The sequence below is a fragment of the Odocoileus virginianus genome, chromosome 17, assembly GCF_023699985.2.
Source record: "Odocoileus virginianus isolate 20LAN1187 ecotype Illinois chromosome 17, Ovbor_1.2, whole genome shotgun sequence".
Classification (NCBI taxonomy): Eukaryota; Metazoa; Chordata; class Mammalia; order Artiodactyla; family Cervidae; genus Odocoileus; species Odocoileus virginianus.
Window position 1 is genome coordinate 43150253 of NC_069690.1, and position 24316 is coordinate 43174568.

The 24316-nt window shown below is 36.1% G+C and overlaps 1 protein-coding gene across 6 annotated transcripts in view; it reads left to right on the forward strand.

Annotated features, from left to right (window-relative positions):
• CDC27 (cell division cycle 27) overlaps positions 1-17538 on the forward strand; it is a 51758-nt gene extending 34220 nt beyond the window's left edge. For 2 of the 6 annotated variants that reach the window (XM_020883168.2, XM_020883446.2), the window contains exons 10-19: positions 41-140; positions 1085-1292; positions 1835-2007; positions 4529-4681; positions 5610-5818; positions 8670-8787; positions 10662-10790; positions 11826-11900; positions 13087-13243; positions 14479-17538. In XM_020883168.2, the coding sequence (XP_020738827.1) occupies positions 41-140; positions 1085-1292; positions 1835-2007; positions 4529-4681; positions 5610-5818; positions 8670-8787; positions 10662-10790; positions 11826-11900; positions 13087-13243; positions 14479-14561 (1405 nt within the window). In that variant the 3' untranslated portion in view covers positions 14562-17538. Of the gene's footprint in view, positions 1-40; positions 141-1084; positions 1293-1834; positions 2008-4528; positions 4682-5609; positions 5819-8669; positions 8788-10661; positions 10791-11825; positions 11901-13067; positions 13244-14459 lie in introns of those variants that run through there. The other 4 variants (XM_020883297.2, XM_020883528.2, XM_070479587.1 and 1 more) reach the window with 3 other exon arrangements.
• The last annotated feature ends 6778 nt before the right edge of the window (positions 17539-24316 follow it).

Here is a 24316-nt window from a genome sequence, read left to right on the forward strand (position 1 = left end):
ACTGAGGTTTTTTAAATGTCTACTTTTATAATTTTTTTAGTACAACACCTCAGGTATTGAGCCCCACTATCACATCTCCCCCAAATGCACTGCCTCGAAGAAGTTCACGACTTTTTACTAGTGACAGCTCTACAACCAAGGTAATTTAAAAATTTCTGTATGTCACATTTATTTAATACTTCCTCCTCTGAAATTTCTGTTCATCAATGACTCATTCTCTAATGAATACATTAGGAGACTATGTAAAATTTTTTTAATGTTAAAATTACAAAATTATAGAGATGGAGAGGAGATCAATAGTTACTAGGAGTTAGGACCGAGGGGAAGATGTGACTTTAATAGCATAGCACAAAGGAATTTCCTTTTGTAGTGGTAGAATAGTCCTGAATCTTTATTGTGGTAGTTGACTAAATAAATCCATACATGTAACATTTTCACAGAACTGGACACACAGAAATTTTTTAAAAGGTCCATGTGAAAACTGATGAAATCCAAGTAAGATCTATAGTTTTAGTTGCTAGTATTGCACCAATTCCAGTTTCCTGGATTTGATGGTATACTGTGGTTATGTCATATGTTTCCATTGGGAAAGATTGTGGGAAGAGTGAATGAAAATTTTTTGTTTTCTTTGCCCATGTCTTTGGACAACTGGAGAGTTTTATACCTTTGGTAAATTTTCTTTATCCATTAACAAATATTATGGACAGTCTTTAATTGTGACATATATAGATCAGCAGTTTTATACCTTACAGATTTCAGTGCTCTGAGACAATTAGGTAGTTGTTGTATCTCCTTACTTTCTTATTTTTAATTAATAAATGAAAGTGATATACTTTGAATAAAGAGAAACGCTTAAAGCTAATGTACCTTAAATACTAGTTAGTTAATATGATTTATTTTCAGAATTGTTGCGTTTCAAATTAAGTGACTTTGAAGACTTTTGTTTTTATAAAATTTCTTCTGAGAAAAATATAGATCAGTCAAAACCATATGTTTATTTTATATCTAATACTTGAGAAAAAGGGTTAGATAGATGTTTAAAATACATAAGCATAACAAGTATGGAATTTCCTTCTTGTTACAGGAGAATAGCAAAAAATTAAAAATGAAGTTTCCACCTAAAATCCCAAATAGAAAAACAAAAAGTAAAACTAATAAAGGAGGAATAACTCAACCTAACATAAATGATAGCCTGGAAATCACAAAATTAGATTCTTCAATCATTTCAGAAGGAAAAATCTCTACAATTACACCTCAGATCCAGGCATTTAATCTACAGAAAGCAGCAGCAGGTCTGTTTTGAAAGCTTAAAATCTTCTTTATATTTTATTTTATTCACTTTTTTTAAGTAAGTTTATTTATGTTCATTAACATTTTTTTCTGCGTAGATGTTGGAATTTTTTTTTCTTTTTTATTCACTTTGTTGTTCATTCATTTCTGGTTGTGGCTCTGCCGGGTCCTCGTTGCCGCTGTGTGGGCTTTTCTCAGGGACCGCTCTAGTTGTGGGGCACGGGCTTCTCGCTGCTGTGGCGTCTCCTGTTAGGAGCACAGGCTCTAGGTCTGTGGGCTCATGTAGTGCAGCTCCCAGGCTCCAGAGCTCCGGTTCAGTAGTTGTGGCGCACAGGCTTAGTCGCTCTGCGGCATGTGGGATCTTCCTGGACCAGATATTGAACCTGTGTCTCCTGAATTGGTAGGCAGATTCTTTTCCACTGGGCCACCAGGGAAGCCCAGTGTTGGAATGTTTAATGAAATATTTTTTAATTAGCCTTCCTAGAAAACCAGGCAGCTTTATTGTGTTTTTTTTTCCTTTGTTTACTACATTATTTTCTCCCAGAAGGTTTGATGAGCCTTCTTCGTGAAATGGGAAAAGGTTATTTAGCTTTGTGTTCATACAACTGCAAAGAAGCTATTAATATCTTGAGCCACCTACCTTCTCATCACTACAATACTGGTTGGGTGCTGTGCCAAATTGGAAGGGCCTATTTCGAACTTTCAGAGTACATGCAAGTAAGTATTTAAAAAGTTACATATGCCTTTCTAGAGATAATGTAAATTTAATTAAAATTATGTTTGAGAAGGCTAGATCTCAAGGGTCAATATTTATTATATAATGTCTTTATTTTGTCAATATTAATAACTTATCAGTGCAGTTCTTTCTTGTGTTAAGGGTAATTTGAATTCTTTGGGATTACTTGAGATAGATTTGTAGAGAATCAAAGTCATTCTTACATGGGACATTTGTACTCTACTTACTTGGATCTGAAAATATGTATTTACCATATAATAGATGTTTATAATCAAAATTTTTATGCTATATAGAGAGCTTACTGGGATGAATTTTTGGCACTTAGTATGTTTTATAAAATTAATACAATGAAGAAAGTTGTAAGTAGTTGAGGATATAATGTTCTTATTGTAAGGTTTTAACATTTTAATTTTTAATTATATTTGTTGCTTAAGTTATCTGTTTAAATCAGGAAAGGAGAGGATGATTAACCTAAAGCCAAGGAAAATTCTAATTTACTCCCCAGTTCTTTCAAAGCGCTTCCTCCCCCACCTCTAAACTTAAATTAGAAAAAGCTTTAAGAAACCTAATATAAATTATTTAAAGTTGATAATAAGATCACTTGTTTGCCCTTTTTACATTCAACATGTATTTGAGTGCATATTATATCCCAGACTCTGTTCTATACTGTACTATAGCTAGACAGATAATTGCTTGCCTTCATAGAGCTTACTAGCAAGTGTGCATGTGCTAAGTTGCTTCAGTCGTGTCTGACTCTTTGCAACCCTATGGACTGTAGCCTGCCTGGTTCCTCTGTCCATGAGATTCTCCAAGCAAGAGTACTGGAGTGGGTTGCCATGCCCTCCTCCAGGGGATCTTTCTGATCCAGGGATTGAACCCATGTCTCTTAAATCTGCTGCATTGGCAAGCAGGTTCTTCACCACTAGTGAAACCTGGGAAGCCCCTTTTCTAGTAAGAGAAATTATAAGCCAATAAATGTATAAGGACACATAGCAATAAGTCATATGAAGGAAAAATGAAGCGTGGTAAGGAGATTGGGGAACAGTGGGGTATGGTGCTATTTTCTTAAAAAAACATGCTCAGAGAAAGAAGATTTTTGCTGCTTTAAGGAGCCATGCAGAGCTCTAGGGGTGTAGTATTCTTCCAGGTGAAGAATAAATCCAGAAGATACCTATTCTTATAATTTTGAGTAATAAAGAAAAAAGTTGTAGACAGCCTTTTTCATTACTGGATTGTTTTTTTTTTTAATTGGTACCTAGGTAGAAGTGGGGTTTGGCAAGCCTTTTCAAAATTATTTGTTTCATGGGTTCTTAACATGAATTTTTTCGTTACCCCTAATCATAGACCAGATGTAGACCCAGATATTTAAAGGAAATCTTTGTTTCAACTTAATTTTTTGTTTTGTTCCAATTTTCCTTTTGTCTGTGGCATAATCATTTTTCAGAGGAAACAATAGATTCTGAAAAATTTTAAACCAGGTTTCTAAAACCTGTATTTGACAGGTGGTTAGGTCTGTTTTCTTGTAACCAGTGTGTGTTTGAAAAAATGAAAAACTTATCTGTATAACTTTTAAGGAATTTCAGAGGAGTCACAAATCTAAGCTAATTCTAGATGGTGTATGACCATATCATAAAAATTCCTATTCTTACGGCCATATCTAAGCATTCCTATTTTTCTAGTTTTATGAATGCTATTTCCTTGTCATCTTCATTTCATTAAAAATAGACCTGATATTCCTTATTCAAAACTAAGTTTGACTTTCAGAATTTTTAATGAATTGGTAAACTGGGGAGCTAACTGGTTTCATGGAGCCCAAAATCTCCAGCTTCCGGGGAGAGAAGCAGTCTGGACGCTGTGAGTGTGTAAGGGGAGGACTGTGACCCGGTGGCTGAGGAGGGGCCCGGAAGTCAGGGCGCTGCAGAAGCACAAGGGTGTGGATGAGCAGGGCCTGTGCTTCCAGCGGGCGCAACGCTGACGAGCGCGCAGGGCTCCGGGTGCCATAGGGCTGGCAGCCACCCGCGCCTCTTTTTCCCCTGAAGTATTCAACTTGGCCTCTTAATAAATGTACAGAAATAGGTTTTCTATTGCAGAGGTCACTCATCTCTCACCTTTCCAGAGAGTTATTCTATAAAGCTGTTATAAAAACTTGGAATAGTGTTTTTTAAGATAAAATAATTGACTTCTTTTTAAATTTGTCTAGATCTTTCTTCTTTCTTTTTGGTGGAAAAAATTCCACCACCACCCCCCCCCCCCCCCCCCAGAATTTATGTTCCTTCCATGACTTGTGTATAAAAACTAGGTTAAGTATGAATATGATTGCATCAATATTTGACCTACCATAGAAGGTTACTCAGTTTGGCCATGTGTTGGTGCTAATTCACATAAAATTCACGTGTAAAATAAGGCAGCGTTTAGGTCCTATGAGAACAGTGCCCAGCACTCTCCCAGTATATATGTAAATTGTATCAACTTGTTTTCCTCTTACTAATTTTTGTATTTCAGGCTGAAAGAATATTCTCAGAAGTTAGGAGAATTGAAAATTACAGAGTCGAAGGCATGGAGATCTACTCTACAACACTTTGGCATCTTCAAAAGGATGTTGCTCTTTCAGTTCTTTCAAAAGACTTAACAGATATGGATAAAAATTCACCAGAGGTAAATTAACTGAAGCAGTTTGTTCATGTTCTTTTTTCTTTTCTTTTTTTTGCTGCATCATCGTGGCTTGTGGGATTTTAGTTCCCCAACGAGGGATTGAACCCAGGCCCTCGACAGTAACAGTGAGGAGTCCTAACCACTGGATCATCAGGGAAATCCCTGCAACTATTTTTTTATTGTCTTTACCAAATGAGAATGACCCAAATCATTAATTTAGTTTCACCCACGCTTATTTTTGCATTCTCGTCTATAGGCCGAGACTCAGAAGGAGAAATCCTAGAGTATGTGGTATAGATTCACAAATAGAGAAATCTTAAAGCATATATTTCATTCAGGATTAATCAAGATTTGGTTATACTTGCTGTTGTCACCAAGAGTAGAGTTCATTAAACAGAAATAGAGATTTTTAAAGTGCTCATTTTAAATAAAAATAATAATTTTAACTGTCATTTTAAGGCATAAGCAGTTTATTTACATGTTTCAGTCCTATAAGAGTTTTATTTCCTTGCATCTCAAGAATATTTAGTGGTCCTTTTGTAACATATTTAAGCTTAGAATTTAAGAGTCAGTTCTCATTATTCCTGGTAGTTACGTCTATAGTTTCCATGGACACTAAATTGACAAATACTGAACCGTTACTCCTAGGAGAAATATACACACACATATCACACGTGGGTCCACCAGTGATCACCAAAGCACTGCAAGTATTGATTTTGGTTTTACAAGTTAATTTTAGAAAGTAGATTTGCAAATATGGAATGCTTGAATAATAAGGATTGACTATATTAAAGCTCTTCAATTGTTGTCTTTTTGTTCTACATAAGATCTGAGTCTTCACTTTAGTCATAGATTGCTTTTGTTAGAAAAAAATAAGTCAAAATTTTAATTATGCATTTGGTTTTTGTTTCCTTTTTTTTTTTTTTTAAAGGCCTGGTGTGCTGCAGGGAACTGTTTCAGTTTGCAGCGGGAACATGATATTGCAATTAAATTCTTCCAGAGAGCTATCCAGGTTGATCCAAATTATGCTTATGCCTATACTCTATTAGGGCACGAGTTTGTGTTAACTGAAGAATTAGACAAAGCATTAGCTTGTTTTCGAAATGCTATCAGAGTCAATCCTAGACATTATAATGCATGGTAAGTGCAAAGACAATGTCTTATTAATGGGGCTGGTACCCAGTAATTTTTCTTGTGAGATTATTTCTTTGTTGTCATGAATTCGTAGAATGGTACATACTGTTTGGTAGCTTCTAACCTAAGTGGTTTTTTATGTGAAATTTATACCTTTAACAAACTCTTAACTAATGCCACTAGAATTCCAGATGCTTATATTGAAGTTTCTACTTTTTCTCCTACTAAACTTTTGCAAGTATTAATATCTGGTATTGTTACTTTGATGTGTTATTTTTTGTTAGAGCACTAAAATGGTGATGAAAATAGAGAATGGTTGGGACTGTGGAGAAGAACAGTATAATTTTCTCTATCATAATTATAATAACAGTATAATTCTTCTTTTCTATTATTCAATAGGTAATTTCTGCTACCTTTTGGAAGATAGAAAATAAACATAGAAAACTATCCATTAGTTGTTGCTCTTTGGCAGATTTATTAAGTATTAGTTCTAGTTTATTAAGTTTATCAAGAATGTTCCTGTTTAAGTTATACCTGTTTTACTTTTTTATACTTGTGAGTAAGTAGATGAATAGGAAGGTTAATCTATTTATGATAGGGTTAATCATTATAGCAGTTTCTAAATCTGAAGCACTAGGTTACTGAAATATATTTTTTGATTTGTATATGTGTTCGTTAATGAATTTTATCTCATTTCTAAGTTGTTAACATTGCCTGAAAGATGGCCTGATGAGTACTAGCTTCTGCTGACCACTTAAACAGTCAAGCTTGCCAACATTCACATAAAGTTCTCTGTGATATTTTCAGAGTTCAGTTCCTTTTTTTTTTTTTTTTTTTTTTTAATGTATTGGTGTTTGTCTTTCTGGCTTACTTCACTCTGTATAATGGGCTCCAGTTTCATCCATCTCATTAGAACTGATTCAAATGAATTCTTTTTAATGGCTGAGTAATATTCCATTGTGTATATGTACCACAGCTTTTTTTTTCCATTTATTTTTATTAGTTGGAGGCTAATTACTTTACAATATTGTAGTGGGTTTTGTCATACATTGACATGAATCAGCCATGGAGTTACATGTATTCCCCATCCTGATCCCCCCTCCCACCTCCCTCTACCCGATCCCTCTGGGTTTTCCCAGTGCACCAGGCCCGAGCACTTGTCTCATGCATCCAACCTGGGCTGGTGATCTGTTTGACTATAGATAATATACATGTTTCAGTGCTGTTCTCTCGAAACATCCCACCCTCACCTTCTCCCACAGAGTCTAAAAGTCTGTTCTGTACATCTGTGTCTCTTTTTCTGTTTTGCATATAGGGTTATCGTTACCATCTTTCTAAATTCCATATATATGTGTTAGTATGCTGCAATGTTCTTTATCTTTCTGGCTTACTTCACTCTGTATAATGGGCTCCATTTTCATCCATCAGAGCTCAGTTCTTAATAGGACTTGAGTTGTTTCTTAAACGTGTAGTTATCTGTTCTGCCATATTTCAGTAGTTGCATTCTTAACAAAATTTACCGTATCAAAATTGTTATAAAAATAATTGTTGCAATTAAAGAAAAGGAGGTATATTCAGACTAGCAAGCTTTTACTGGAAAGACTTTCAATATTGAGTTATTCAGGTAACAGTTTTAACTAAACTAAGCAAATTTATTTTTCCAACTCCAAGGTGAGTAGTCTTTCTTTAGTTATCTCCATTTTCACCATTATTAGCACAGAACTTTTCATACATTTTCTTGACCTCTAACACAATTATAATAATAAACAGTATACTGTTGTGCTTTTTTCTTAATCATTTGTTGACTATTCCCCTTCATTATTATCTAGTTTCACCCAGAGGGATCCTTAATGTAAATTGGTCACAATATATTTGATGTTTTGAAAATTCAGAAAACATACCTGTGTATCAACTTAATATATCATTGCATAGTCTTTAAGATGTATTAATTTTGATGTCTACATGAAGCCTTTAAAAATTATAATTTTGAAGTCTATAAGTTTTGAAAGCTATAGGAGCATATTTTTGATACCGTGAGTGGGGGGAGGGGAAGCAGACCATGAACTATGCATACTTTAATCATAGTATAAAATATATGTGCATTTGGACAAATAATATGGGAGTAGCATTATTAGGAGTTTAGGGTCTAGAATCATCAAGGGAGGATCTGAATAGAATCCTTGTGTGTGTGTTTAGTCACTGAGTCATGTCTGACTCTTCACTACCCTGTGGACTGTATGTAGCCCACCAGGCACCTCTGTCCATGAGTTTTCCAGACAAAAATACTAGAGTGGATTGCCATTTCCTCCTCCGGGGGATCTTTCTAACCCAGGGATCAACCCTAGGTCTCTTGCAGCTCCTGTATTGCAGGCTGATTCTTTACCCACCCTTATTAGCTGTATAACTTTGAGCAAGTTATTTAACTTCTCTAAGCTTCAGTTTCTTTATTTTAAAATGTGATTGATAACAGTACCTATCTCCTTGGTTCCATCTAGGATTAAATAAAGTAAATCAAACAAAGAATTTAATTATCGGCAAACACATGATAATCGCTCAGTAAAAATTAGCTATTAAATCTAGATTGTAGTGGTAGATCTAAGGATGTGGTTTCTTTTTTTCTAGTTATTATAGTTTTATTTGATTTATTGTTTGATTGACTGGATTGTTTTTACTTATAAAAGTGACTTGTCTAAAACACTTGGGCAGTTTTTTATCATGACAGATTTTGCCTACCCTAAGACCATCAGTATTTTTCTACTGGTTTATTAAAATGCCACATTCCATACATATCCCTTTATTAGTTAAACTAAATTAGCATTTCACATCCTTAAAATTGTATTTTATTTTAAACTCTCAGGTATGGTTTAGGAATGATTTATTACAAGCAAGAAAAATTCAGCCTTGCAGAAATGCATTTCCAGAAAGCACTTGACATCAACCCTCAAAGTTCAGTTTTGCTTTGCCACATTGGAGTAGTAAGTAGCTTTCTAAGTATTGTTCAGTTAATCCCTTTTGGAATGTTATTGGCTTAATTGCTGTAATGAAAATTGGGGTTCTTTGTTATTGTTATTCTTGAAACAATATCCTGGATTCTTTTACAGCCAAAAATATCACCTTTTTGCTTGGCATAAAGAGAAATCACTGGAGTACCCTCATTGCTTGGGCAAGTTACTTAATTTCTCTGAGCTTCTATTTTGTGAATGACAAATAATACCATCTTGCCTAGCTCATAGGGTTATTATAACACTCATATGAGATACTTGATATTTTTGAAAGCAGTTTTCCATGTTAATATTTAGCTCCTAAATTAAGTAATTAATAATTTAAGGCAAATGATTGCCTGTATTTTAGCCTCTGAGTGGTATAGATATATTAGAACTAATTAAAATTCTTATAAAGTGGTGAGAATGGTCAATTTTATGTTTATATATTTTTTTACTGTATGTGATAATAAGTTGTACTTTGATAGGATAAGAGAACGGGTATGTTTGTTTTGTTTTGTTTTGTTTTTGTATGTTTGTTTTTTAAAATCTTAATTTACTAATTTCTCTGAAAGCTTGGAACTTTTTTTTTTTTTTGGAACATTTTTTAAGTTCTTGTTCTTGTCCTTTCACCTTTCTCCCCTCTCCCTCTTTTCCTCTTTTCTTTCTCTTTGCAAGTTTGACTTTTGTGGGAACAAGCATACAGGATAAGGAAAATGATATGAGTTTGGAATTTCGCTTTTCATTTTGGGGGCAGAATTCTAGCTCTTTATAATGATTTTCTTAAGAATTGACATGGTAACTTTTACAGTTAGATACTGTACAAAAGATATAGGGAAAATACGTCAAAGATTTTTTTTGTCACTTTACTTAAACCAAACTTGAGTATCTCTTGCTACCTTTTAGTGAAGTTGAACATTTTAAAAGCAGGCTTTCTTAAAGGCCATAGTCAAGCATTGTGTAATCTGTGGGTTCTAAGAACTGGAAAGGTTACTTCTCTGCTATAGTTTCCCTGTTTTTATTTTTTGTCTTTTTGAGTATAGTTGATTTACAGTGTTGTGTTAGTTTCAGAGTTTCAGCAAGGTGATTCAGTATGTATACATATGTATTCATTTTCAGATTTCTTTCCCATTATAGGTTATTATGAGGTATTGAATATAGTTCCCTGTGCTATATAGTAGGTCCTTATTGTTCATGTATTTTGTATATAATTGTCTGTATCTGTTAATCCTAAATTCCTAATTTATTCCTCCTTCACCCCCCTTTCCCCTTTTGTAACCGTCAGTTTGTTTTCTATGTCTCTGAGCCTGTTGAAATTTATTTTTAATATATAATCTAAGAATGAACATAGCAATGTCAGTACACATGAATAAATAATGAGACTTGGTTGGGTTTGCTTTTGGTTTTTTTTTTTAAGTTATTTGAAATAAATTACTTACTACCCAGAAATACAGATCAATGGTTTTCAGATATGTAAAGCAGAAGATTTATTTTTAAAGCAAATTCCTCAAATAGGTAAAAGTGTAATTATCCTGAGTAAAACAAGATTGGTAAGTTTCAGAGCCAAAACCCCTAGGGGTTCTTGAAAAATTTTGAGAAGTCTAATATTTAGAGGGCCATAATAAGTCTGTTAAAATGTATTATCTAACAAAATAGTACAGATTTTCTTGTGAAGAAAGACTAAGGTTTTTCTTGTCTTTTAGGCTTAAAGGTAACCAAATATCTACTCTAAAGATAGAATCTTGATTATCATTATGGAGAGTAATGGTGAATTGGGAGCTGTGTTGTTTTTGAGTCACACTATTTGGTTTTTACCTTTCCTCATAAATATCAAAAGGAAACATTAATAGGATCTTTATTTCTTATAGGTTCAGCATGCACTGAAAAAATCTGAGAAGGCTTTGGATACCCTAAACAAAGCCATTGTTATTGATCCTAAGAACCCTCTATGCAAATTTCACAGAGCCTCAGTTTTATTTGCAAATGAAAAATATAAGGTAAGATAGATATATATATATATAATATATGTATCTTAACAGTCTTCAGCATAGTACTATTTAAGCTTTGCCACTTTTTAAATAAACAAAGTTATTTATACATGAATTTTTATCTTAAATAGTTTATTTCCCCACTTTTAAAAGCTATTTCTTTTTTTGCCTGTATTTCTTCATGACATACTCACAGGAAGGATGGGTCAGACACCAGGAATATAGTGGCAAATGAAGCAACCATATTTCCTGCCCTTGAATAGCTTACCATCTAGTACTCCCCTAGAGGGAGAGTTAATCACTCAGTTGTGTCCAACTCTTTGTGACCCCATGGAGTCTTGCTCTGATTTATGGAGAAGTGGATGTCTAATCTTACTGTTCTGCCTTTTACAATGTCCTTTAAATCTAATAAACATTTAACAATTTTTAACTTGCTCTTTGAAGTGTACTATAATTATAATTCAGCATTTGTTTTCCTGTTTTTGCTTCATTGTACAAAATTTTAAAAGTTTTTATTTAATCTGCTGTGTGGTCAGGTTCTTCAGTTGAAGGATTTTATTAATCTTAAAGGCATAAGCCACCTCACCTACCAGGACTGCCATGTAAATCAAGCCTATATTGCTTCAAGAAACCCATGTTCTAATCTGACCCATTGTCCAGGCCAAAATGGTTATAGTCATTTTTGAGTACCAGCTTGGGGCTCAGCCAGATTATCAGGCTTACTTTGATACATGATTTAGGTGTAGGTTAGAAAGGGGGCATAAGAAAAGTTGCTGACTGCTTCTGCAATGTCTTGCCTCCGAAATGAAAATCAAACTGTTGAGAATTGTGTATGTTTTCAGTGAATTTGAGTGAATTCCTGCCATTTCTTCTTCTTGTAATAAGTATTTTTCTTGCATTTTCACAAGGATTAATGAAGCAAGGTAGTACTTTGATTAAGATCTAATAAGCTTTAGTTAAGATGATTTGGGAAATTAAATAAAATCACTTGCTTAATCAGAACTGTAAAAATTTTGCTACTGTGTTTTTCTTTGCTTTTTTCAGTCTGCTTTACAAGAACTTGAAGAATTGAAACAAATTGTTCCCAAAGAATCCCTCGTTTACTTCTTAATAGGAAAGGTAAAGATTGGGGCCCTGGTTCTAAACTCTATCATAACAGATACTAACTTTTGAAAAACAAATATAATGTTTTATTGTGCACCATCTATTGAGCAAATTCAGCTAGATTTCTGAACTATATACTCTGGAAATAAATCATGGATTTAGTTTTTATTAACAGGTAAGAAGGTGATAGATATCCTAATGAAGAAGCAGGAGCACACACCCTGTCATCTTTCTGTAGTTTGGCAGTGTATCAGCACTTGCAGTCCAGTGACTGATACTGAGTTCATAGTTGAGACTACCTCAAGGAAAGCCCTTAGTTTCCAGTTATCAATAAAATACTCAAACGTCTCCCAAAAGAAGAAAAATAATACCGCAGTATTGTCTTAGTTCAAAAAAAATGGCTTGCAGAATTTCTGAAGCAAGACTGCTGCTGCTGCTGCTAAGTCACTTCAGTCGTGTCCAACTCTGTGTGACCCCATAGACGGCAGCCCACCAGGCTCCCCCATCCCTGGGATTCTCCAGGCAAGAATACTGGAGTGGGTTGCCATTTCCTTCTCCAGTAGAGGCAAGACTAGTCAGGACTTTACACACTGGGTCCCCAGAAGCCAACTGGTTAAAGTAACTGAGGATGAAGGACAGTGGTGAGAGTTGCTTTGTATGTATGGTTACCACACGCTCAGTTGTATCTGACTCTTTGTGACCTTTGGACTGTAGCTAGCCAGGCTTCTCTGTCCATGGGATTTTTCAGACAAAAATACTGGAGTGGGTTGCCATTTCCTCCTCCAGGGGAATCTTCCCGACCCAGGGATCGAACCTGTGTCTCCTGTGACTTCTACATTGCAGGTGGATTCTTTACCACTGAGCCATCAGGGGAGAGTTGTTATAACTCCATTTAAAATCAGTGTAAATGAGTACTAATCAAGCAATTTATAGTCCACTGTCATTGTTCCAGACAGAGTGAGATGTGTTGGAAGCTCAGTACCTGAGAGATACAGGCAAGGAATTCTGAAAATAATACCTGAATATATTAAAAGGAACTCAAAAGTTGGTATGAATTCTTCTATAGGATGAAAATGTCCTACTCTTCAGAATGAACTTATAACACATCAGTCAGGAACCTAATTTAAATTTAAAATGTTTAGGATTTTATAGATGAAGCTTACAACTTAATGAAAAATGTAGTGCTGCTGTTTATTTTTAGGTTTACAAGAAGTTAGGTCAAACGCACCTCGCCCTGATGAATTTCTCTTGGGCTATGGATTTAGATCCTAAAGGAGCCAATAACCAGATTAAAGAGGCGATTGATAAACGCTACCTTCCAGATGATGAAGAGCCAATAACCCAAGAAGAACAGATTAGTGAGTATCATCCGTATGACTTAGGTCTATATGTGATTATTCAAACCAGAAAGCTAGTGAAACACCGTATCAGAGGAAACAGATATTTCTTTATGGCACAGAATAAAGTGGAAAATTTTTTGAATATTCAGAAAGCTGCCTTTTGCATAAGAATTTTATTTCTAAACACAGTAGATTTTTATACCAAATGAAATTTTAGGGAAATTGAACAGGGTAATATAACAACAGTGTGCATATGGAGCCAGGTAACTAGTTTCAGTTCTGAATCTAGTTTGCTGTGTGATTTTGACAAATCTATTGCTGATTTTTACCTGAACTTCAATCTATGTAACTAATGCCATGCTTATCTGCTTCCTAGGAATGTGGTAGGGGGAGAAAAGATGATAGGTGTGACTATGTTGAAAACATTTTTTAAGTGCTAAGTGAATGAATAATAAGTTTGTGCACATTTTAAAGTATTGAAAGATCTGTAGTAGTGGCTGTTCAAATTCTGTGTAACTCTCACATATGTGGAATCTAAATATTGTACATCTGAAACTAATATAATATTGTAAGTCAGCTATACATCAGTTAATTAAAAGGCAGATAAATATGAATTGAGAGACCTCTGATGAGATAAACTAAGAAGCCTTTGTTCCAGAAATATATTTATATTTTTGTGAACTAACAGGGACTATCCCCAAAGTGAAGTCAACAGCTGGGTGGAATGTCAGTCTTTTTCAGTGTCTTAGAGAATAGTTCTAATTCTCAGGTTGAGTGCGTGCTAAGTTGCTTCAGTGTGTCCAACTCTTTGCGACCCTCTGGCCTGCAGCCCGCAAGGCTCCCCTGTCTGTGGGATCCTCCGGGTAAGAATGCTGGGTGGGTTGCTGTGCCCTCCTCCAGGGGATCTTCCCCACCCAGAGATCAAAGCCACATCTCTTAAGTCTCCTGCATTGGCAGTCTGGTTCTTCACCACAGGCACCACCTGGAAAGCCCAATTCTTAGGTTAGGGAGTAAGAAATTAGGGAGAGGCAGTTTTAGTAGTTAAAACTCTTAATGGTTAAATGCAATAAAATACTCAGACATGCTATAAAATAAGGAACTTGAATTGCATTTTATTGAAGGATATCAGGATTTTTAAGGGCTTTTGTTTAAGGTCTTATCTCTCTGAATATAATAGTTTTCTTTACTTATTTTCATGAACTAAAAAAAATATTTTTCAGATACCTTACTGTAGACTTTTTTTATTTTTGAAGTGGGAACAGATGAATCCCAGGAGAGCAGCATGACTGATGCAGATGACACACAACTTCATGCAGCTGAAAGTGATGAATTTTAACTTCTGGAAATCAGACCTTTGCAACTGGATGTGTGACTTGTGCTGACATGTTTCTTGTCCTTCCATATACTGAGTCTTCACTCTTGAGCCAGCAATGTCATCATCCATCACTTATATCCTGAGTGTGCCACTTTCATTGGACCCTGACTGTACACAGAATGAAAGGCAGTGCAATATTTAGCTGCTAACAAGACTGGCTCTTTCACCAGTATGAATGACAGTTTAGCGGGGATAGGGTGGGAAACTTTCTTTTTCTTTCTTTCTTTTTTTTTTCTTTAATCTCCCTTTGTTGGAAAGCTATCATGGAAGGAAGAGTTATGTTTTATCCTGAAGGAACCATTAGATATGGAAAATAGTGATGAACCAGAATCTCTTGGTCGTTTTTCCAAAAATTTGTTTTTACTTGGTTCTGTTCCTGATAAACAAAGTGACTGACCTTCATTTCTAGGTTCTTCAAGAATGGTGTTAGCAAGTGCCAGATGGAACAATAAAAGACATTGCCTATAACAGAGTAACCTGATTGCCAAGGAATGTAAATTAAACTTCAATGTCTCCCATAAACAAATATAATGAGCATATAGGGACTCATATGTAGGAATCAATATTCCTCCATACAGTGTACACTTATTCTTGGCAAGAATACTTTAATGTCTAACCAAGAATTTTAATTTATTCATCTTGCCTCAAAGTGTTGATCATTGTTATCTTGGTATTGCAAACTTTAAAATTGGTCCTTAACATTTTTCCTCTTCTCTTTGAGCTCTGTGGGATCACCTTTAACTTTCAGAGATGATAGAGGGGTTGCCCACTGAAAAGCCAAAACAAGGCTCTTAATAACAATATAAGTTCACCAGAAGAATCAAATGAGAACACTAAATGGAAAGACTTTAAGAGATCATGATAGTGAAAGCCTTAATACAATCAGAATCCTACCATAACCTTGAATTTATATTTGTTCAAGACAGGTATCCCTTTGACTTTCCTTAAGTGTTTAAGCAAGGTGCAAGAAAGTGTGGTTACCTTTGGTGAGGTCATTTCCATTCTTTTCTGCTCTCTGCTTCAGATTATTTCCAGTAGTGTGAGCCACCAAAACATGTACTGGGAGTGATTTGGTTTAGAATATTAGAAATGTTTAGCTGCAAAAATAAAAACAAAAAACCACCTACTCTTATGAAGGAGACAAGTTCTCTCTTGAGTTTATCATAATATAGATTGATGTCTTTGGGGAATGACCACAGTTTTAAAGATCTAATTATGCATAATAAAATGGGAATTATTGGAATTTCACAGTAACTGATTTAAAGTTTTAAATTGTGTATCTCCTTTATTGTAATGTTTGAAATTTTTAGAGAAACTTTAGTTGTTAACATTTTATTAAGTGCCAATATCAGAATATAACAAATTTATAGTTTCTTACAAATGACAGGCCTACAGTTATTGTTGTGGATTATTTGATGAAGGATGAACTTATCTACTGGTTACCTGTATTTTGTTAGTCAAGCTGTGAAAATAAGGTGGATTACAGAAGATGTGGAGAAATTTTAGCCCGTAGTCTCAGTAATTTTCTATCATTTACTATTAATCTGCTTATTTGAATACGGATTAAATTGCATTATAAACTAATTCAAGTCAGAGTGTTAGGTTGGGTATTGGGGTGCCAGAGAGGTATTTAACAAAATTTCCTACCTAAATCTGTTTATGTGCTGCCTAAAAAAATAATTTATAAGAAAAAGGACTAAACAAAAAAAGAAAAAGGAAAGATTGGGTGTAAATGAATATCATTAAGGATTCCCCAAGGCTAGCACTTGAATTCTAACAAATATTCCATTTTATTATCCATTAGTTCTGTAATATTTAATTTTATATTCTTTTATTTTTTTTAATTGGCAAATCATAAGCCAGCTGTATAACAGTATCAAATATAGAGTTTCATAGAAAGCTTTGATCTGAGCTCTTTGTTACAGAGCTTGGAGAAAGCTATGCTCAGAAAACAATTTGCTGATGTATAATTAGTTATGTTGTGTAGTAGGAATTTATGTCCTGTGCCAGAAGTAAGTCTTTCTGGTACTAATTTTGAGACCAAGAATAAAAGGATAGTTGCGGGAGGCACAGCATGGAGATGGTTGGTTGATCGATATCAGCCCAGGATTGATCTGATTGCATTTTCCTCACACCTCCACTTTCAAAGTCATTTAGCTGTTGGAAGCATTTCCTCCCTACTTACTGTTTCTGGCTTTCTCTTCTTTCTTTTTTGTGTAGTATGGGGATCAAATAACCAGAAGAAGATACGCATTTTAATCAAGCGAAATGTTTGCTTCAAATTTCAGAAGTATTTTGAAGGAAATAAGAAATACTAAGTACTTCAACATCATTTTTTCTCTTTAAGCCTTTCACACGTGTGTATACACACACACACACTCGTTCAGAAGTTATGTTGTGGCATTGGATATTTTTCCCCCTTGGAAATGGTTCTTAACTCTGGGATTTTAGAAGGTTGGAAATATTTTTTCAAGAGAACAAAGGTACTCAAAATAATGAAAGGTGGTCCTACTTTTTCTGTATTTCATTACTTTGAAATTTTTATTTTTTTCCAAGAACTGCAAGTAATATTTGAACCATGCTGCTGTTGTACCTTAAACAAAAACTCAGTGATAACCAGTATTTAGTCTATTAAAAATGCTCTTTTTGAAGAAAAAAGTTTGCAAGTCTCTGTTTAGCCAGAGTATAGTATGGGCCTTCAAGAGAAATATGGTGACCTGTTTTCTTTGTGAAAACCTGGGAAAATGCAAGTGTGGGTGTGATGTGTGTGTTATATATGCATTGAAACAATGTAATTTTGTGTCTTCTTTTTTTGCTTTTCCTGACTTATTTCAGAAATTGTACAGTCTTGGGGGGGGCGGGTAAAGTCTTTTCTGTTAATATATTTGCAATTCATTAAAGGATATGGAAAATCCAAATAAATTACTTTTGAAAGCAATTCATAATCAAGTCATTAAAGCTATATCAGAGCTGTGCCACCTGTATTTTGATAGTGAAGCACAGCAAAATAGTGAAAGATTATAGTTTTATGTTCCACAGAAGTCTAGAGCAATGCTTCTCTGTTTTTTTACCTACACTGTCATCTAAAATATATATTTATTTATTTTAAAACTCACACCTTTTTTAGTATTATTTGGAATTTCAAAATAAATATCATGACAAAAATTGGTAACTTTAGAATGTATTTTTCCCAAACTACAAAAGCCCCTTGCCAGCAGCTGCTATTTTGCAAGTCAACTGCTTATTTCTCAATTGTGTGATTTCTGAAATTCCTTTAAAAGGACACAAAGCTCTTTTCTAATTAGAATCCATTTTAAATACCAAGATCTGAAAGAAGTAGAGTATAGAGAGCAAATTTTACTCTAGCTTGATATCTTGTAGAGGGCTGAAGGGTTTTGCTCAGACTTGAAGAAGGGGTTGTGGTAGGGAAAAAGACATAAAGTGAGGTGTGCTGGGCATATTAGGGGATGACTCAGACCATAACCGTCCTAGGACTGGTCATTTGCTGTCAGCAGGACAGGGATAACTAGAAGTCTAAGTAGGAAATATTCTTTGTTTAGCCTGTAATTAACGGTTTTGTGAAGGTTCAGAAATGCAAACTTTGCTAAACAGCTGTGTTTAGTGAGTTCTTGTCGTGTGTCCTGTTTTACTTGCCTTGTGTACAATATTTTCAGTCCTCAACCCTATACGGTAAGTGCTACTCGATTTTACAAAAGAAAATGACTCTCAGCTATTCAGTGGCAGAGCTGGACACTTGACATTAGTGTATCTTCAGAACATTTAGTTTTGGACTTCTCTGGCAGTTTGAGATCATGTCTAATGTTAATTGTCAAGTGTCCTCCCTAGCATTTTGAAATTGAGTATCATAGAAGTTCCGTTTTTACAGAGGTTACTTTATTACTAGCCATAGATTAAGATCTGTTAAATGTTTAATCCTTTGATCAGGCTTTGATATATGTATATCCTGTCTCTGTACTTCTTACACTGAAATTGAAAGCAGTGTCCCTTTCTTGAGTGACTAGAATTTGCTTTAAAGTAGAAAATTTTAAATCCTCAATTTTCTTTCCATTCTGAATTATCAGTTTCCCCTAACACAAGCATTCTTTTCATTCAGCACCCTGAAGATGGAATTTTCAGTTTGGGGCTAAAAGCTGTATTTGAGAAGAAAATCCAAACGCATAATGCTTCACTGGAATTAGAATAAGAAATGAGTAAGCAATGGAGCAAAGAACAACAATGAAGTAGAATTAAGGTTTCTAATCGTTTATTTTTAAAAAGCACTAAGCTGACATCTAGGAAGTGTAGACTTTGCCCCTTAGTTGCTGTGTCACCCTGAACAATTAAACCTTTTTTTCTCATCACTTTAATCATGATTGGGTGCTAAAATTTATGTCTGATAAGAAAAGTATATTGAGACTCCTAGGGCTGGAAAACAATGATACTTACCTGATGACAAATCTGTCCATCTCCCAAAACAACCATTAAATCAAGTAAAACAAAACTATACAGGGTTCATGCCTTCTTATTAAGAAAATACTATAACTTCAAATTACCTGTAAGAAAGATTTCCTGTAGGGATCCTGCTATCACCATAAGCCTATGATTGTAGAGCAAGAGAGTGGTGGGTGGGTGCTAAGTCACTTCAGTCATATCCAACTCTTTGCCACCCTATGGACTGTAGCCTGCCAGGCTCCTCTGTCCATGGGATTCTCAAGGCAAAAATACTGGAATGGGTTGCCATGCCCTCCTCCAGGAGATCTTCCTGGCCCAGGGATTAAACCTATGTCATGTCTCCTGCACTGGCAGGTGGGTTCTTTACAACCAGTGCCACCTGGTAACCACTGTTTAATAACAATTTCAATTTGCATAAAAGCATGAATACATCCTTGGAAGAAGAGCTATGATAAACCTAGACATCATAAGAAAAAGCAGAGACATCACTTTGCCAAGAAAGGTCTGTATAGTCAAAGCTATGGTTTTTCAGTTGTGTACAGATGTGAGAGTTGGTCATAAAGAAGGCTGAGTGCCAGCCACTAAGCCCAAAAGCCACAACTACTGAACGCACACTCTACAGCCCATGCTCTGCAACCAGAGACGCCACCGCAATGAGAAGCCCGTGCACCACAACTAGAGAGGAGTCCCCACTCACTGCAGCTAGAGCAAGCCCACATGAAGCAACAAAGACCCAGTGTAGCCAAAAATAAGTGAGAAATGTAAAACACAAGAACGTTAATGTCATAAAAGATGTCAGTGGAAATATTCCAAATTAAAGGAGGCTGACTACATGAGAGTTGAATGGAATATCTGACCCTAGACTAGATTTTGTCTTGGAGAGACAAAAAAGCTGTAAAGAACACCACTAAGTTAACTGACATATGCAGAGTACATCATGAGAAACGCTGGGTTGGAGGAACCACAAGCTGGAATCAAGACTGTCAGGAGAAATATCAATAACCTCAGATATGCAGATGACACCACCCTTACGTCAGAAAGTGAAGAACTAAAGTCTCTTGATGGAAGTGAAAAAGAGTGAAAAAGTTGGTTTAAAGCTCAACATTCAGAAAACTAAGATCATGGCATCCAGTCCCATCACTTCATGGCAAATGGAGAAACAGTGGCTGACTTTATTTTTCTGGGCTCCAAAATCACTGCAGATGGTGACTGCAGCCATGAAATTAAAGACGCTTACCCCTTAGAAGGAAAGTTATGACCAACCTAGATAGCATATTAAAAAGCAGAGACATTACTTTGTCAACAAAGGTCTGTCTAGTCAAGGCTATGGCTTTTCCAGTAGTCATGTATGGTTGTGAGAGTTGGACTATAAAGAAAGCTGAGCGCCAAAGAATTGATGCTTTTGAACTGTGGTGTTGGAGAAGACTCTTGAGAGTCCCTTGGACTGCAAGGAGATCCAACCAGTCCATCCTAAAGGAGATCAGTCCTGAGTGTTCATTGGAAGGACTGGTGTTGAAGCTGAAACTCCAATACTTTGGCCACCTGATGCGAAGAGCTGACTCATTTGAAAAGACCCTGATGCTGGGAAAGATTGAGGGCAGGAGGAGAAGGGGACGACAGAGGATGAGATGGTTGGATGGCATCACTGACTCAATGGACATGGATTTGGGTAGACTCCGGGAGTTGGTGATGGACAGGGAGGCCTGGCATGCTGCGGTTCATGGGGTCGCAAAGAGTCGGACACGACTGAGCAACTGAACTGAACTGAAGTTAACTGACAAATTTGGAATATAGACGGTAGATTAGAGAATTATAAACTTACGAGCTGTAAATTTATGTGCTGTTATGTGAGAGAATATTCCTATTTTTAGGAAATGACCACTGAAGTGTTTAGGTGGTAAAGGGCCATGATAATAATTTACCCATGAAAATTTTAGAAAAAGAAATACATACACATATAACTATACATTGATATATATTTAATATAAAGATACATGAATACATGTTATAATTTTGCTAGTTTTTGAAAGTTTGGAGTTATCTGAGTATTAACTCAAGGTTAAACTCAAGACCCTCTGGTTCATGATGTCAAGAGGTAGGCAAAACAAGAGAAGTTACTGAAAGCACCACTCTTGTTTAATGCAAATTGATAATCATTTTTTCCTTCAATAAGTTATATCAGGGAGCAAGCAAATAGACAAGGGTATGAATGAAAGGGACGCATAATTTTTTTTAATAAGTGTATTTGTTTACTTTTGGCTGTTCTGGTTCTTCATTGCTGTGGGAGGGCTTTTCTCTAGTTGTGAGAAGTGGGGGCTACTCTACTGTCATGGTGAGCAGGCTTTTCATTACAGTGGTTTGTTTCTCTTGTTCGGAGCACAGGCTCTAGGGTGTGCGGGTTTCATTAACTGTGGCTCCTGGGCTCTAGTGCACAGGCTCAACGGTTTTGGCCCATGGGCTTAGTTTCTTGGCAGCGTGTGGGATCTTTCTGGATCAGGGATTGAACCTGTGTCTCCTGCACTAGCAGGCAAATTCTTCACCACTGAGCAACCAGGGAAGCCCAGGGACACATAATCTTGTCTAAAGACACAATCCGTCTCTATCTCAGCCACTGCAGACTCCTCACCAATACGTCTGTGGCCTCTTGATAATGAAATTTTCTTCCTCTAATCTGCATGAGAAGTTTGGGGTCATCTACCAATCTGGTCTCGATGCTGCAGTTTCCTGCAGAAAGCTCACAACTTGACAGTCTCCACTGGAGATGATGAGAGCCTGATGCTTTGCTCAATGCTGGAAACCTCTCTGGAGATGTGGCATTTGTACCAAAACATTAACTAGAGGAGCTTTGGAGTTAGCGTAATCAGCATAGATCCTGTGAATAATTTCATAGGCTTTCTTAAGAGCACAAACACCTTGTTTACTCAATTTCCAGGTAAAAACATATCTTCCACCTTTTAGAAACTTTTCTCAGAAATGTATTAAAAAACATCCTGGTTTATAGTCTATGGGAACTGAATAGAATTTGTATCCTGCTGCTCTGTGAAAATTGTATAAATCTTGATTACATGGAATTGGTTCACAGTGCTGCTTAAGTCTGCCATATCCTACTTTTCTTTCTATTCATTCTATTAACTCTTGAGAGTTTGATATTGAAACTCCAGCTAAAATTCTTATTTCATCTACTTAAAAAATAATTGTAATATTTCCAGTGGTCATGTGTGGATGTGAGAGTTGGACTGTGAAGAAAGCTGAGCGCTGAAGAATTGATGCTTCTGAACTGTGGTGTTGGAGAAGACTCTTGAGAGTCCCTTGGACTGCAAGGAGATCCAACCAGTCCATCCTAAAGGAGATCAGTCCTGGGTGTTCATTGGAAGGGCTGATGTTGAAGCTGAAAGTCCAACACTTTGGCCACCTCATGCAAAGAGTAGACTCATTGGAAAAGACTGATGCTGGGAGGGATTGAGGGCAGGAGGAGAAGGGGACGACAGAGGATGAGATGGCTGGATGGCATCACCGACTCGATGGACATGGGTTTGAGTAAACTCCGGGAGTTGGTGATGGACAGGGAGGCCTGGCGTGCTGCGATTCATGGGGTCGCAAAGAGTCAGACACGACTGAGCGGCTGAACTGAACTGAAGTGATAGTATAACTGTGTGTAACTTTGTTATTTTTTTCCAAGTCTCCTGTAAATGTGCTATCACAGTTTCATAATTTTTAAAAAATAAATATTAAAGTACATATATTCAGAAACAAGTTTTACATAATTATGCTTATGACATTTTTTTAAAGAACATGTTTACAATTTGACAAAATGAAGAGGAAAAACTCAAAACAAGTTCACTTTTAGGGTAAGGCATAAACATTTAAAGTATTTATAAGCATTGTACTGGGTAAACCTTTATAGTGGTCCTGAGTTTGGGCGTGGAGACAGGACTTCATACCCTCATGTTGGATTGGATGCATTGGATGCATACTGGCCCAGAAAGGGAAAATGTTCTTGGATGAAGCAAGTCTTTTTCATCCTTGTAAGGGGATTTTGTAAGTTTGGTTTAACCACAAAATCCAAAATATCATTTGAACATATAATCAGCATAAACATGAATGGAATATTTTCATGTTAAGTCTTTAAAATGTGGTATATATTTTACACTTACAGCACAATGCAATGTGGACTAACCACACTTGAAATACTCAGCAGTTACATGTGGCTAGTGGATACAATATTTGACAGTACAGCCCTGGACAGGTGTGTTCTTATATGTACCAGGATCTATGTACAAAATGTAAATTATAGATTTAAAACTTATTTATTTTTCAATGTACTGGGTCTTTGTTGCATGCACAGGCTTTCTCTAGTTGTGGCAGGCAGATTCTTAACCACTGGACTACCAGGGAAGACCCATTATAGATTCTCTAAATTACCTAAAAGTATAAACATCATCACAATGGTGTGATCACTCACCTAGAGCCAGACATCCTGGAATGCGAAGTCAAGTGGGCCACAGGACGCATCACTATGAACAAAGCTAGCGGAGGTGATGGAATTCCAGTTGAGCTCTTTCAAATCCTAAAAGATGATGCTGTGCAAGTGTTGCACTCAATATATCAGCAAATTTGGAAAACTCAGCAGTGGCCACAGGGCTGGAAAAGGTCAGGTTTCATCCCAATCCCAAAGAAAGGAAATGCCAAAGAATGCTCAAACTACCGCACAATTGCACTCATCTCACCTGCTAGCAAAGTGATGCTCAAAATTCTCCAAGCCAGGCTTCAACAATACCTGAACCATGAACTTCCAGTTGTTCAAGCTGGATTTAGAAAAGGCAGAGGAACAAGAACTCAAATTGCCAACATCTGCTGGATCATCGAAAAAGCAAGAGAGTTCCAGAAAAACATCTATTCCTGCTTTATTGACTATGCCAAAGCCTTTGACTGTGTGGATCACAGCAAATTGTCGAAAATTCAGAAAGAGATGGGAATACTAGACCACCTGACCTGCCTCTTGAGAAATCTGTGTGCAGGTCAGGAAGCAACAGTTTGAATTGGGCATGGAACAACAGACTGGTTCCAAATAGGAAAAGGAGTATGTCAAGGCTGTATATTGTCACTGTGCTTATTTAACTTATATGCAGAATACATCATGAGAGATGCTGAACTGGATGAAGCACAAGCTGGAATCAAGATTGCTGGGAGAAATATCAATAACCTCAGATATGCAGATGCCAGCACCCTTATGGCAGAAAGTGAAGAACTATTAAAGAGCCTCT